Here is a 13,009-nt window from a genome sequence, read left to right on the forward strand (position 1 = left end):
TTGTTACGTTCCAAATTTAAAGTAGAAAGTCCCACCTCTATTTTATCAAAATTTAAATAATTCAGGACGTGTAAGAGCGGTTGCCTATAATATATTATAAGCAAGGTGGCGAAAATAAAATTAGTAATTTTTAAATAGGGGTAATGTCTGGCAAATTGTGCTGAAGTTAAGGGAACACGTCCTCTTTTTTGTGAAGAAACTAATTTAGATCGTTCTTTCTAGAGTTATCTTGGAAGAATTGGGATCATAAAATTGAAATTTTTGAATCTCGGTATTATTCGGTGACCTCCGTGTGTCAAGTTGTCAAGTGTTCGGAAAGACGACGGAAAGAAAGTGATTCCAGATTTGACGGTGTTACTGAAAGGTTGGGCTAGATTAAAAACGGCATTTCGTTTTTTTGCTTTTGCTGCTGTTCCATGTGGGATCTGGACTAGTCCGAACCGTGTGGATATTCAAGGGGATTTGCTGCCTTCGTGGAAGGGTTTTTTTGGAATATCCACAATTTCGCTAAAAAAAGCGGATCTACAGTACACGTGAATACCGGGAGTCGTATTTAGATCAAGAAATTAGCCTTAATCACGAGTCCAAATAGCCGGCTACGCTTCGGTCCAATTTGGGATATTTCAAACCCCTAATCTGGCTAAGAAGGGGTTGGTTGGTTTGTTTGTTTTTTTCTGCTTCTTCTTCTTCGTATTTTTCCGTCTGGCTGTAATTTTTAACTTTTCAACATTGTCACACAAGTCTATGTACAGCGACAAGCGTATGGGATTTTGGATTGAAGACACGCTGAACTATAACTGGAATTCCACGAAGGCAGCAAATCCCCTTGAATATCCACACGGTTCGGACTAGTCCAGATCCCACATGGAACAGCAGCAAAAGCAAAAAAACGAAATGCCGTTTTTAATCTAGCCCAACCTTTCAGTAACACCGTCAAATCTGGAATCACTTTCTTTCCGTCGTCTTTCCGAACACTTGACAACTTGACACACGGAGGTCACCGAATAATACCGAGATTCAAAAATTTCAATTTTATGATCCCAATTCTTCCAAGATAACTCTAGAAAGAACGATCTAAATTAGTTTCTTCACAAAAAAGAGGACGTGTTCCCTTAACTTCAGCACAATTTGCCAGACATTACCCCTATTTAAAAATTACTAATTTTATTTTCGCCACCTTGCTTATAATATATTATAGGCAACCGCTCTTACACGTCCTGAATTATTTAAATTTTGATAAAATAGAGGTGGGACTTTCTACTTTAAATTTGGAACGTAACAGAGGTCGTGGCGACAATAGGGGGCGTGAGGGTGGCTTGCAGGGCCGGGTTTTCCTGGGGCACGAGCAGGCTCGGCGGAGGAAAACCGAAGAGTTGAGATCACTGAATTCGGGGCCAGTAGCTGGAGGCGATGTCCGTCGTGGATTGGCTGGGGATTTGTACTGGGACCGACACGCCAGCTGATATCACACCTGCAACAAAAATGGAAATGTATTCGATATTTTTATTATTCATCAATAAAATAAAGTAGTGTGTGAGTTTTCTGTATATAGGGTGATTAGAAAATCATATTGATAATGTAATTTAATTCTGTAGAAAAGTTAACAAATAAATTAACACAAAAAGATTAACAATTAATTTATTTATAACTATTTGCTACTTTTTGAAGATTGACACTAACCAAATCCACGCTTTATTTACTACTTTCTAAAACAGTTTACTAGTTATGATATGACATGCTTTAGATTTTTTTGTCTCAGTTAATATCAACTCATGCGCTCATACTGTGATTTTATACAGTGGGTGGATTGCACAATTGTACACTTATACAATGGATTTATCAGTTTATTTGAAGTGAAAGAGTTAAAGTTATTCTAAAGTTGCAAAGCTTTCTTGTTGCGATGTAGTAGTGAATATCTGTTTACCAATGTCAAAGTGGTGACATGATTTTGCTTCAAGTATTTTCGTTTGGTGGCACGTTATATAATGCTGATTTTATTATATTTATCAAAACTCTGGGATATCTAATGTTGTCAAATCATTGTGTAGCAGCAGTTAAATAAGTGTACAATATCTCAAGGTCCGTGAATTTTTACAAAAATAGTATCAACAAAGCATGCCAAAAAAAATTCATTAGGAAAAAAATATGCAGAAGTCGATTATACAGAGTTAATCAATTCCAACGGATGCTGGGGCTTATAAAAAAAGAGATGTCATGTGTAGAAGAATAGAATGCTTTTCGTGCAAGCAGATCCTGTATAGACAGCATATTTTTTTTTCTAAAGCAGATTTAACACTAAAACTGAAAACAAATTAACTACAGAAATTCCTATTACTAAGGGTATAAAGCAAGGATGCTGCAAGGATGCTGCAAGGATAGCACCTACACTCTTCAAAATATATCTGAATGAGGAGCTCTCAGCGTGGAGAAAAAAATGCTTCTTCTTCTTAAAGTTCCATCTCCTATCGGAGGTTGGATATCATAACGGCTATGGTCACTTTGTTGACTGCTGCTCTGAAAAGTTGTAGTGAACTACAGTTAAACCATTCTCTAAGGTTCTTCAGCCAGAAGATGCGTCTTCTTCCTATGCTTCTTCTTCCTTGGATCCTTCCTTGCATAATAATTCTCAGCAGCTCATATTTTTCTCCTCTGGTTATGTGACCCAAATACTCTAGTTTTCTTCTTTTTATGCTGTTCATAATTTCTAACTCCTTATTTAGACGTCGTAGTACCTCAGCATTGGTAATCCTTTGAACCAACCCACTGAATTTTTAGTATTCTTCTGTAACACCACATTTCGAACGCTTCTATTTTTCTTATGTGTTGTTTCTTCAATGTCCAAGCTTCCATTCCGTATAGTAAGATAGAAAATATGTAACATCTTAGAGCCCTCAATCTGAGATGCAACTGAAGGTCTCTGTTGGTAAGCATTGTCTTCATTTTCACAAATGCTTGCCTTGCAGTTTCAATTCGGACTTTGATTTCTCTGCTTTGGTCATTTTTGTCATCGACCCAGGTTTCCAGCTATTTGTATGTCTCTACTTTTTCTATTTGGGTTTGCTCTATCATTAATCTTTTATTTCCATGTTGCGTTTTTGAGACAATTATAAATTTAGTTTTTCTCTTATTTATTTTTAGTCCGTATCTAATGCAATAATCGTTAATTCTATTTACCAATTCTTGTAGCGATTCCAGGGTGTCTGCCATTATAACAGTGTCATCAGCGAATCTTATGTTATTTACTATTCTTCCGTTTACAGAGATTCCATCACCCAGATCCGCTATCGCTTTCTGGAATATGGCTTCACTGTACACGTTAAACAGTAATGGTGACAGAACACAGCCCTGTCTTACTCCTCTCTTTATATCTATATTTTCGGACTTTTGTTCTTCTATCTTTATATTGGCCTTTTGATTCCAATACAGATTGATAATGATTCGTAAGTCTCGTCTGTCTATATCTGTCTCAAGAAAATGCTGCAATACGGGTATTCCAATCGAAGACGAGAGTTTGTACACGATACACTTTGCTGACGACTAAGTCATTCTAGCTGAAGAGGAGAGTGATGTAGACTATATGCTTAGAAAACTAGAAGAGGAGTACACCAAGTGGGGCCTTACAATTAATATTCAGAAAACCGAATACTTAGTTGCAGGAGGAAAACCAGAAAGCCTACAAATTGAAATGGGAATTATAAAATCAACTGAAACCTTCAAATACTTGTCCAAATAACATTAAAAGCAGGGAATAACGAAGAAATACATTCTAGGATTGGCTCAAGCAAGATCAGCCACTAGACAGCTACATGGACTATTACGGAACAATAAAATAACAAAAGAAAATAACTCGGAGAATGTCTGAAAATAGATAACCAAAGAAGCTAGAAAAATGAACTGAGCATTCCAAAAGAAAACGAGGGAGAACAAGAATATTGCTTCGACAAAAATGCGAGATATCAAAGATAAAGTAAAAGAGAGCTAGCGCGCAATGCCAATGGTTTGACATGGCTAGTGTCAGTTATGTTAGTTGTTAAAGTATGCGTCGATATATAGTATTAATAATGTACCTATTAATACTTGTCAACAGTTGCGCGCTAACTCTATTTTACTTTAACTTTGATACCTCGCGTTTTTAACAGTTGGTAATCCTAATTTGTGAGAATTGTTTCTTGGGCATCTTATATCATCATATTAAAAAAACAGCTTTAATTTGATATAAAAAAATATGCATAGAGGTACGTCATGAACAGCGTATTTAATTTAAAAAATAAGTAAGTACTCTAAATAAATTTTTTCTTTAAAAATTAATTACCATGAATTGAATAAAAAATATTTGCGGCCACTTTTTGACTAGCAACCTGCTATCAATGTTGTCTCCTATTCTTAAATGTATGTAAAAATGTGAGTTTGATTAACTACGTTATGAACGTAGTGATCTTGTAGGGCTCTTGGACTAGTAGCAGTCAAAAAACTGTCCCAGATTGATAGAAAGTTGAGTACAGAAATTTTATAATTATACAACTCTTCATGTTTTTCAACTTCTCTGTCATCAGTTTTCAATCAGTTTCAAACCGTTGTTTTAAAGCAGTTGCACCATGCGCGCTGGGCCTCAGATAACAGTTTCCAATGGTAAATGAATTAATAAATAATATTAAAAATATTTTTGACCGCGTCTGCCCAAATTCAAGCATACAAAATAATTGCCTAAGACACCCATTAACCCTTTTTAACAAAATGGAGAATGTGCCTAGAAACAGCGTTATTTGTTAAAATTTTTTTCCTGCAAATAAAGATTTAATAATAGAAATTGAAGATGATGTTTTGAGTTCTATACCAATAACTAAAAAAATAGTACAATCTAAAGAAGTACCAACACAGTTGGTACTACAACTACTACGACTATGAATTTTTTATAACAACGTTAACTAAACTGTAAAAACGGGAGATTATTTACTAGATTTTGTGAATGTAATGCAAATATTTAGAGAACATTACAATTTAGTCAAACGTTCACACCATGAAAACAAGATTGTAGAAAAAATAAATAGTTTTTGATAAAAAAATAAAAGTTTTTAAACGAGGACTAGTATACCATCTAATTGTCAAAATTACCAAAACAGATTTTTCAAAATGCCAAAGAGTTATGGCTGTAGAATTCACTGGAAAAACATAACAACCTGATGATTTGCAAAAAGTGAAGAATAATTAAAAAAGCGGGAAATACAAGAACATGAAAGAATAATTTGAAGAAAAATAAATGACAGAAATCGATGTTCTTTTATGATCAGGACCAAAATAAATGTTAATGAAGTAAAACATGCAATCAGAATAGTCTCTAGTAAGAGGCACAACGGCAAACGGAAATACAAGAACATGAAAGAATAATTTGAAGAAAAATAAATGACAGAAATCGATGTTCTTTTATGATCAGGACCAAAATAAATGTTAATGAGGTAAAACATGCAATCAGAATAGTCTCTAGTAAGAGGCACAACGGTAAAGAAGAATTAAGCACCTATCTTGGATAATATATACTAACCACAACACTAAAACTATGGGAAGATGATAAAGTTAAACTCTTAACAAAGTACCTAAAAAATCGGAGAAGATATTAATATAATAACCAACTCAAATATATATATATATATATATATATATATATATATATATATATATATATATATATATATATATATTGATTTTGATATTTGCCCTAACCGTCTTCCTGAATATCCCTGTATGTTGTAAAGTTCTCAAAGGCAGAACCTGTTCCCCTCATACGTGAAATTTACAATCGGCTTTCTCCTCGACGTGAGCAATATCGTCAGGGATCTTTTTATAGCATCTTATAACTTTTAAGTTTCTTGTACAATTTTTCCTTCAGCGCTTCGCCGTGTTTCCCGAGTCGGGAAGAAAATTGATGTTTTAAAGTGGATCTACATTTTCACCGACAGGAAATATGGAAAGTGATTGTTCTTGGACGAGACGTGGGAAAATAAAAGGGGATGATTTAAATTTCGATTTTATTTTTATTCGAAAACGTTTTGAGCGAGGAGGATATGTGGCTGAATATATTCATATTTGCTCCAAATTAATAAGTCACTTATTAAGAGTTTAACTTGATCGTTTTCTAATAGTTTTAGTCTTTCTGTCAGTATATTATCCGAGACAGGTGCCTTATTCTTTTTGTTGTTTTATTGCATGTTTTACCTCATTAACAGTTATTTTTGTCCTGATCATCCAAGAACATCGGTATCCGTCATGTATTTTTCTTACAATGTTCTTCCGAATTGTTCTTCCATGTACCTACTTTATTTCCTGAATTTTTCAATTATTCACCACTTTTTGCAAATTAGGTTGTTATGTTAGTCCAGTGTTAAATTAGAGTGCAGCATAATCGTCTTAAAGGAATTTTGTTAATTAAAAACGTAGACAGTGGATACATTCCTTCATTAAATGACAGACTTAGTACCTAGCAACTTATTACACAAATATCTAGATTTTTGGTTTAAGATTCGGTAAAAAATACGCGAAACAAGATCTCCATGTTAATAAACATATAAAAACTACTTAAATTATTAGTCAATTCCAAATCTGTACCAAAATAATCAATAACAAAATAATTCACCGACTTGGTTTAAAACCAAATAATGTATAATCAATCTGCAAAAAGATCTGCAAAATAGAAGAACTTGGGAGAAACAAATGACTTAAAAATTCAAATAGCAGTATGTAGGTTTTGGGAAAAACTAATCCCATTTAAAAAATCAATCTTTTTCATTCAGAGGGCCAGAAAAAATATTAGGTACCACATGTAATTTAAATAAATAAAATAATTTGTTTGACATAAAAAAGCAATTATTGTTTTATAAAAATAAACATCCGTCTAATTATAAATAATTACTTGGCAAACGTTTCCTTTGATTATTTTGCTGATGAGGTTGGATTTGAAGGTAAAAATAATATTACTGAATGACCATAAATGAATGTAATAATTCCCAAATCATTTGCAGAGAGTAAACATTCTCACTCTTAACAGTGTAAAACAAGATTTAATAATTAACTTAAAAAATGAGTGAAAAATTGACTGAATCAGATTAAGTATTTGATAATAGTATACCTGAAATTACAAATTATAAAACTAATAGAACTCGTTGTGTTTAGGGACTCAAGCAAGAATAACAATATCAATATCAATATCAGCTATACAAAAAATTAAAATCTTTGGTAAAACGATTGTCTGAGAACAATTAGTCAATAAATGAAAGATTTTTCAGTTTTTACATAAGAAAATGTTAGCAATAATAACATGGTAAGAACTCTTTTATCAAATAAAATTGGTAAGTAATTGCAAAGATCGTATTAACATACTGACAAAAGGCAAAATTGTGTTTTTAATATGGGTGCCATAAATGAAGGGTGCAAGAGAACGAGCAAGTAGATTCGTTAAAGAAAACTTTGTGGACCCAGAGTTCTACAGTGGCTGGAAAGAAGTCATCTCTACAAATGTACACGATGTCAAATCTTTACAAAGGACTAGGAAATCGTATCAATAGTATACTCCACAGATATCTGAGAAACCAACCTTGACCAACCTTGTAGTCAGCGATAAAATTCAGATTGAAAGATATAGCATCGACCAAGTAATAGCTTACAAATATCTAGGGCATGGATTCGCCTAGGTCGAGACAATTAGACAACTGATATACAAAGAAGGATAGGTCTCACATGGGCTGCCTTTGGTAGATTGAACAACATTTTCAAGTCTAATATTCCAATTTATTTAATAAGAAATATTTGTAACCAACGCGTTTTACCAGTCCTTATACCTATATGGTGCAGAAACAATAACTCCGAAAAAAGGAACAATAAATAAAACAACAGTTACATAACTCGGTATGGAAAGATCAATGTAAGGTATTACCATTAAAGATAAAGTACCAAACCTAGAAATAAGAAGAAGAACAGGAGCCACGGATGCAGTTAAAAAAATAGCCATGATAAAATGGGATTGGGGGCCGGGCATGGTGCCAGATTGACGAATGATAGATGGACCAGAAAGATTCTGGAATGGCGACTAAGGCAAGAGGCATATCGAAATAGAGGACGACCACCGACTAGATGGATGGATGAAATAAAGCGAATCACCACAAAGTAAATTGGATGCAAGAAGCTCAAGATAGGAAGAGGTGGAAAATTTTACGGGAGGCCTACGTTCAGCAGTGGACAAATATAGGCTAGTTGTTAGTTTGAGTCCTTAGAAACGAAAGTTAAAAATGATCACAGTATGTGGTGAATGGGCACTTTCGGCCGGGAAAGGCTCCTATGCAACATAAATACGGTGAAACAATCATGTCAATACAGTTTCGTCACTTGTCCGAGAACTGACGAAAATGATTTAAGAGCGAAATAAATACCGAAATTACATTAGGAGGGTTAATTTTCTTAATAAAAAAAGTTTTCTTAACTTTTTAACTTGAGAATTTTTAAACTATTTTCCTTTTTCTCTTAGAACAACTTTATGTTATTATTTCAATGAGATTCTTAGGAAAAATATATTTGACAAGAAACGTGAGTAAATGTAATCCACCCTGTAACGTGTGCCAACAAGAACAAGACGGAAAAGGAGCCTCGGCAGCAGTTTTCCACTTTTCCCGGTGGCGGTTGTTCGACGCCGTAAATTTCATTGTCCGTGATCAGTTTAAAGTGTCAGTCGTTGGCGGGAAAGAGGGTGGTTTTCCAATTCTCGGCTCGACGGACGCTCAATAACGTGCGAACTAAAGCGAAAAAGTGGGGGAAGGGGGGAGCACCAGCCACCACACCACCGACAGCGACATCGTTGTTCTGGTTGCAAGCTTCGTTTGGTTCCTTTCTCCCCGGGGGAGGCCACTTAACCTCAACATCTGTACCTTTATGTGGCGGCACAGCGTGCGCCCTCGTCCACGTTGATGATAGAGATTTTCAATGACGAGAAAGTCTCTCGGGACAGCTTTTCTTTGCTTTGTGCGCATCTTATTGAGGCTAGACCGGAGCATCGCTTCGGGAACTATGACGATTATCTAATAAGATACAATTATCCCATCATACTATAGTTCATAAAAAAATTAAAAAAAGGCCTGGGACGAAAGACAATTACAGGTTATTGCGCAAATTTAACTAACTAACAAAGGTTAACATGATATTACCCCTCTAAAAATTCTTTGAATTTCTAATAATAAACCTAACTCACAAAATATTGATATATAAACAATGGGCCAATACTCAAAAGTTAAAGATGTAAATCAAGACGATGACCACGTGTTTTACAAGGTATTGTTTGCGATTTGTCTCTTGTGTACTTTATACTTATAAATAGTTGTTATAAACAATTATTACTTCGAATTAGGATAATCTAGATGTAGTGGTAAGCATGACAGTATTATTGATGATTGCATGCAAGATTCTTTTAATTTATTAACTATCTGGTGTACGAATAAAATATTTTAAGTTAATTATATTTATAAAACGTCATTTATTTTATTTACTGACAGAAAAAATTTACAATTAAACCCCAGACCATGAATGGAATTACACTATCATCTTCAGAAGAAGTTAAGTATCTCTTTGTTATCCTTAATAGAAAACTTACGTGGAATGCGCACTTTGCATTCGCAAGTATCACATTTAAAGCAACAATAGTTGCATGGACATGCTGTATTCTTTTTAGCAAAATATGGAGTATAAAACTAAAAATGATTGGTTATATATAACCGTCGTCATTTAGTATAAGATTACGGTTACGATCGAAACCTACAGCAGCCTTAGACATATTGCTAGACCTTCCCCCACTACATATACATTCGTTTTAAGAATCGCTTTAGAAAGTATCTTTAAGCCAAAGCCAACATTGGTTAAGTATCTGGCGTCTCACGACATTTGGAGATTCTAGGGTTGGAAGAACGCAATACGTGAAGATTCCCATAGATGTGTTGAATTCAAAACAAGATATCGAACTCTCACTACAGTGATAGTGAACACTTATGAGCTATTAAAAAACGAAATCGCTGTAATCTCAACATTTCAAACTTATAAACACATGAAGTAGTAGCAGTAAAAGTTAATAATCTTTTATTTTTCTAACGTCTAACACTATAGAGTGTGTAAAAGCCAAATGGAATAAATTCATTATTTAGGTTACTGTACATATTTATAAAAAATCCCGAAACACATCAAATTTAAATTATAACTTGACATTCTTTAACGTGAAAATGCAACTCCTACCTTCAACCCCCTTAGAATGACAGGTACAACCCCCAATTTTTAAAATAGGAAGTATAGGCTTGTGATATATCGTTTGAAAGGTCTTTTCATTCTCCATTCAAAAATGTTGTCGCTTTCAAGTTTATTAAAATTAATTAAGATAAACTAAATTAAAATCATGTGGTTACCGAAATTCGCTACAATACAATCAAAAACTAAAATGTAATGCAAAACGTAATAAAATGTAGAACACGAAAAAGAACTATGAATGTTAATGAAGTAGATGTTCAAAATGGTCACCGCGAACGTCTTGGCAACATCCTAATCGCAAGCGTTATTCGTTCTTTTAAGTCATTTAAATCAGAAAGATTAGTTTTGTACACATGACTCTTCACATATCCCCATAAAAAGAAATCAAATAATGTAAGATCAGGTGATCGCGCTGGCCATTCAATCAATCCTCGCCTCCTTATCCACCGATTGGGAAATATTGTATCGAGGTAATGCCGGACATTAAGTTGGTAATGTGGTGGTGCTCCATTCTGCTGAAACCATATCGTATTCGCTGGAACTTGAGGGTTTCCTGGATCAGGATATAAATTTGCCAACGTTGGAATGACATCATTTTGAAGTAGTGTCAAATAATTGTTGCTATTCAAGTTGCCCTCAATGAAAAAGGGACCAATGGTATTGTTTCCTACAATCCCTGCCCAAACATTAACCTTTTGAGGGTATTGAGTGTGTTCTTCTCTCATCCAGTGAGGATTTTCCGTGGCCCAGTAGCGGCAATTTTGCCTATTAGCATATGACCGTTAAGTGAAAAAGTACACTCATCAGAAAACATAACGTCTTCTAATTGGATAATATTGTTATCCAACATGTCCACCATTTGCTCACAAAAAAAAGTTCTCTTATCAAAATCGTCTTCCATGAGCTCCTGAGTAGGTATCATCTTATAAGGATGCAATTTATTTTCTTTTAATATGTTTACTATCGATGTATGGCCAGCATTGAATGCTTTTTTTATCTGCCTTACATGACCAAACTCGCGAAACTGCTTCTCTATTTTACTTATTGTTCCTTGGGATATAGGCGGTAAATTAGGAAATTTCTCATGAAATAGGCGAGTTACTTCCTGTTGTGTTCGGGTGTTATCTCCGTAACCAATCATTTGTAAAACTGTTATTTTATGCATTTTCGTTAATCTAATCATTTTTCAGAATTCAATTGAACGAACTTTTTACTTAAATTAAAATACTGAAAAAAAACTTAAATAAAACAATTTACTAATGCGTGTTAAAATAACGTTGCCACGAAAATTCTTTAAAGTTTTTTAATGGTTACCATCTAAAAACCACATTGCTATGGTTTTTGTTCACTTTCTCATTATCAAGACCTAAACGGGAAATAAGTTTTGAGTATAGTTTAGCGAATTTCGGTAACCACATGATTTTAATGTATTTTATCTTAATTAATCTTAATAAACTTGAAAGCGACAACATTTTTGAATGGAGAATGAAAAGACCTTTCAAACGATATATCACAAGCCTATACTTCCTATTTTAAAAATTGGGGGTTGTACCTGTCATTCTAAGAGGGTTGAAGCTAGGGGTTGCATTTTCACGTTAAAGAATGTCAAGTTATAATTTAAATTTGACGTGTTTCGGGATTTTTTATAAATATGTACAGTAACCTAAATAATGAATTTATTCCATTTGGCTTTTACACACTGTATATCTATCTATTAGGCCTGCGATATTTATATTGGATATAGGTTTACCCTTCGCTTCTCCATCTTTCTCTATCTTGAGCCATGTACATACACCTTCATGTCATCCAACAAGCGTGGCATTTGTATGTCCATGGTCTCCAATATGGAATAATCTTAGTTCATCTTCCATCTTTTTGTCTATTAGTATGACTGACGAATTTCCACTTTAGTTTTACTGTTTTGCTGGTAGTATCTTTAACTTTTGTGACGTTTCTTATCGAGGTATTTCTCCTTCGTATGTTGATTTTTGATCTGACAGTCATATGTTGACCTTTTTTTTTCCATTACTGTTTGTATCTTCGCTATTCTATCCATACTAGCTCTTGTGAATGTCCAAGTTTGACATTCTTATGTAAGAATGCATTGGTTGAACAGCTTTCTTCGCTTCTAACACTAGACTATTAATAGTCTTCAAAAATACTTGAAAATATTTTAAACGTATTTACTAGCAATTGCTTTTGATGCTCAATATTGCCCATAAAACGTGTTAATTCGGCTAAAATATTTATTGCTTGAGAGTAACGGTACACCAAAATCTTTTAGTCTACAACTTGTGAGTCCGTAAAATATTGTAATTTAAAACAGTCCCTTAAATAACGAGCAAAGAATTATAAAGGAACTTATGGTATGGGTGCCAGGGTATCAAGGGAATGCTGACAACGTGATTGCTGTTAGTCTTGCAAAAGAAGGAGTATTCTTTGTACTTAAACCAAAACAATTCTGCGGTACTCCAAAAAAAAAATATGCTCGATATTTCTCTTTTTTGTAATCTAGTATCTACTTAGCAGTGATAGCTGGAAATTAAAAATATTATAAAGTGTATTCAAAATAAGATTTCAGTATTATGACTACAGTGGCATTCTCGTTATTTAAAAAAAAGGTCAAATATTAGTGGATATAAATTATCCGTGATATTGCTAATAATAATGTTTTGATTAAATTATAAAGTTTGACTTTATAAAAGTCAAAAAACTCGAACATAAAAAAAAATGTATGCCT

The 13,009-nt window shown here is 33.9% G+C and overlaps 1 protein-coding gene across 6 annotated transcripts in view; it reads right to left on the reverse strand.

Moving 5' to 3' along the window:
* Positions 1-273: 273 nt before the first annotated feature.
* toy (paired box 6 protein twin of eyeless) overlaps positions 274-13,009 on the reverse strand; it is a 187,478-nt gene continuing 174,742 nt past the window's right edge. For all 6 annotated transcript variants that reach the window (XM_072530020.1, XM_072530019.1, XM_072530021.1 and 3 more), the window contains exon 10: positions 274-1,471. In XM_072530020.1, coding sequence (XP_072386121.1) covers positions 1,380-1,471 — 92 coding nt within the window. In that variant the 3' untranslated portion in view covers positions 274-1,379. The remainder of the gene's footprint in view (positions 1,472-13,009) is intronic.

This window comes from Diabrotica undecimpunctata, chromosome 4 (genome assembly GCF_040954645.1).
Source record: "Diabrotica undecimpunctata isolate CICGRU chromosome 4, icDiaUnde3, whole genome shotgun sequence".
Taxonomy (NCBI): domain Eukaryota; kingdom Metazoa; phylum Arthropoda; class Insecta; order Coleoptera; family Chrysomelidae; genus Diabrotica; species Diabrotica undecimpunctata.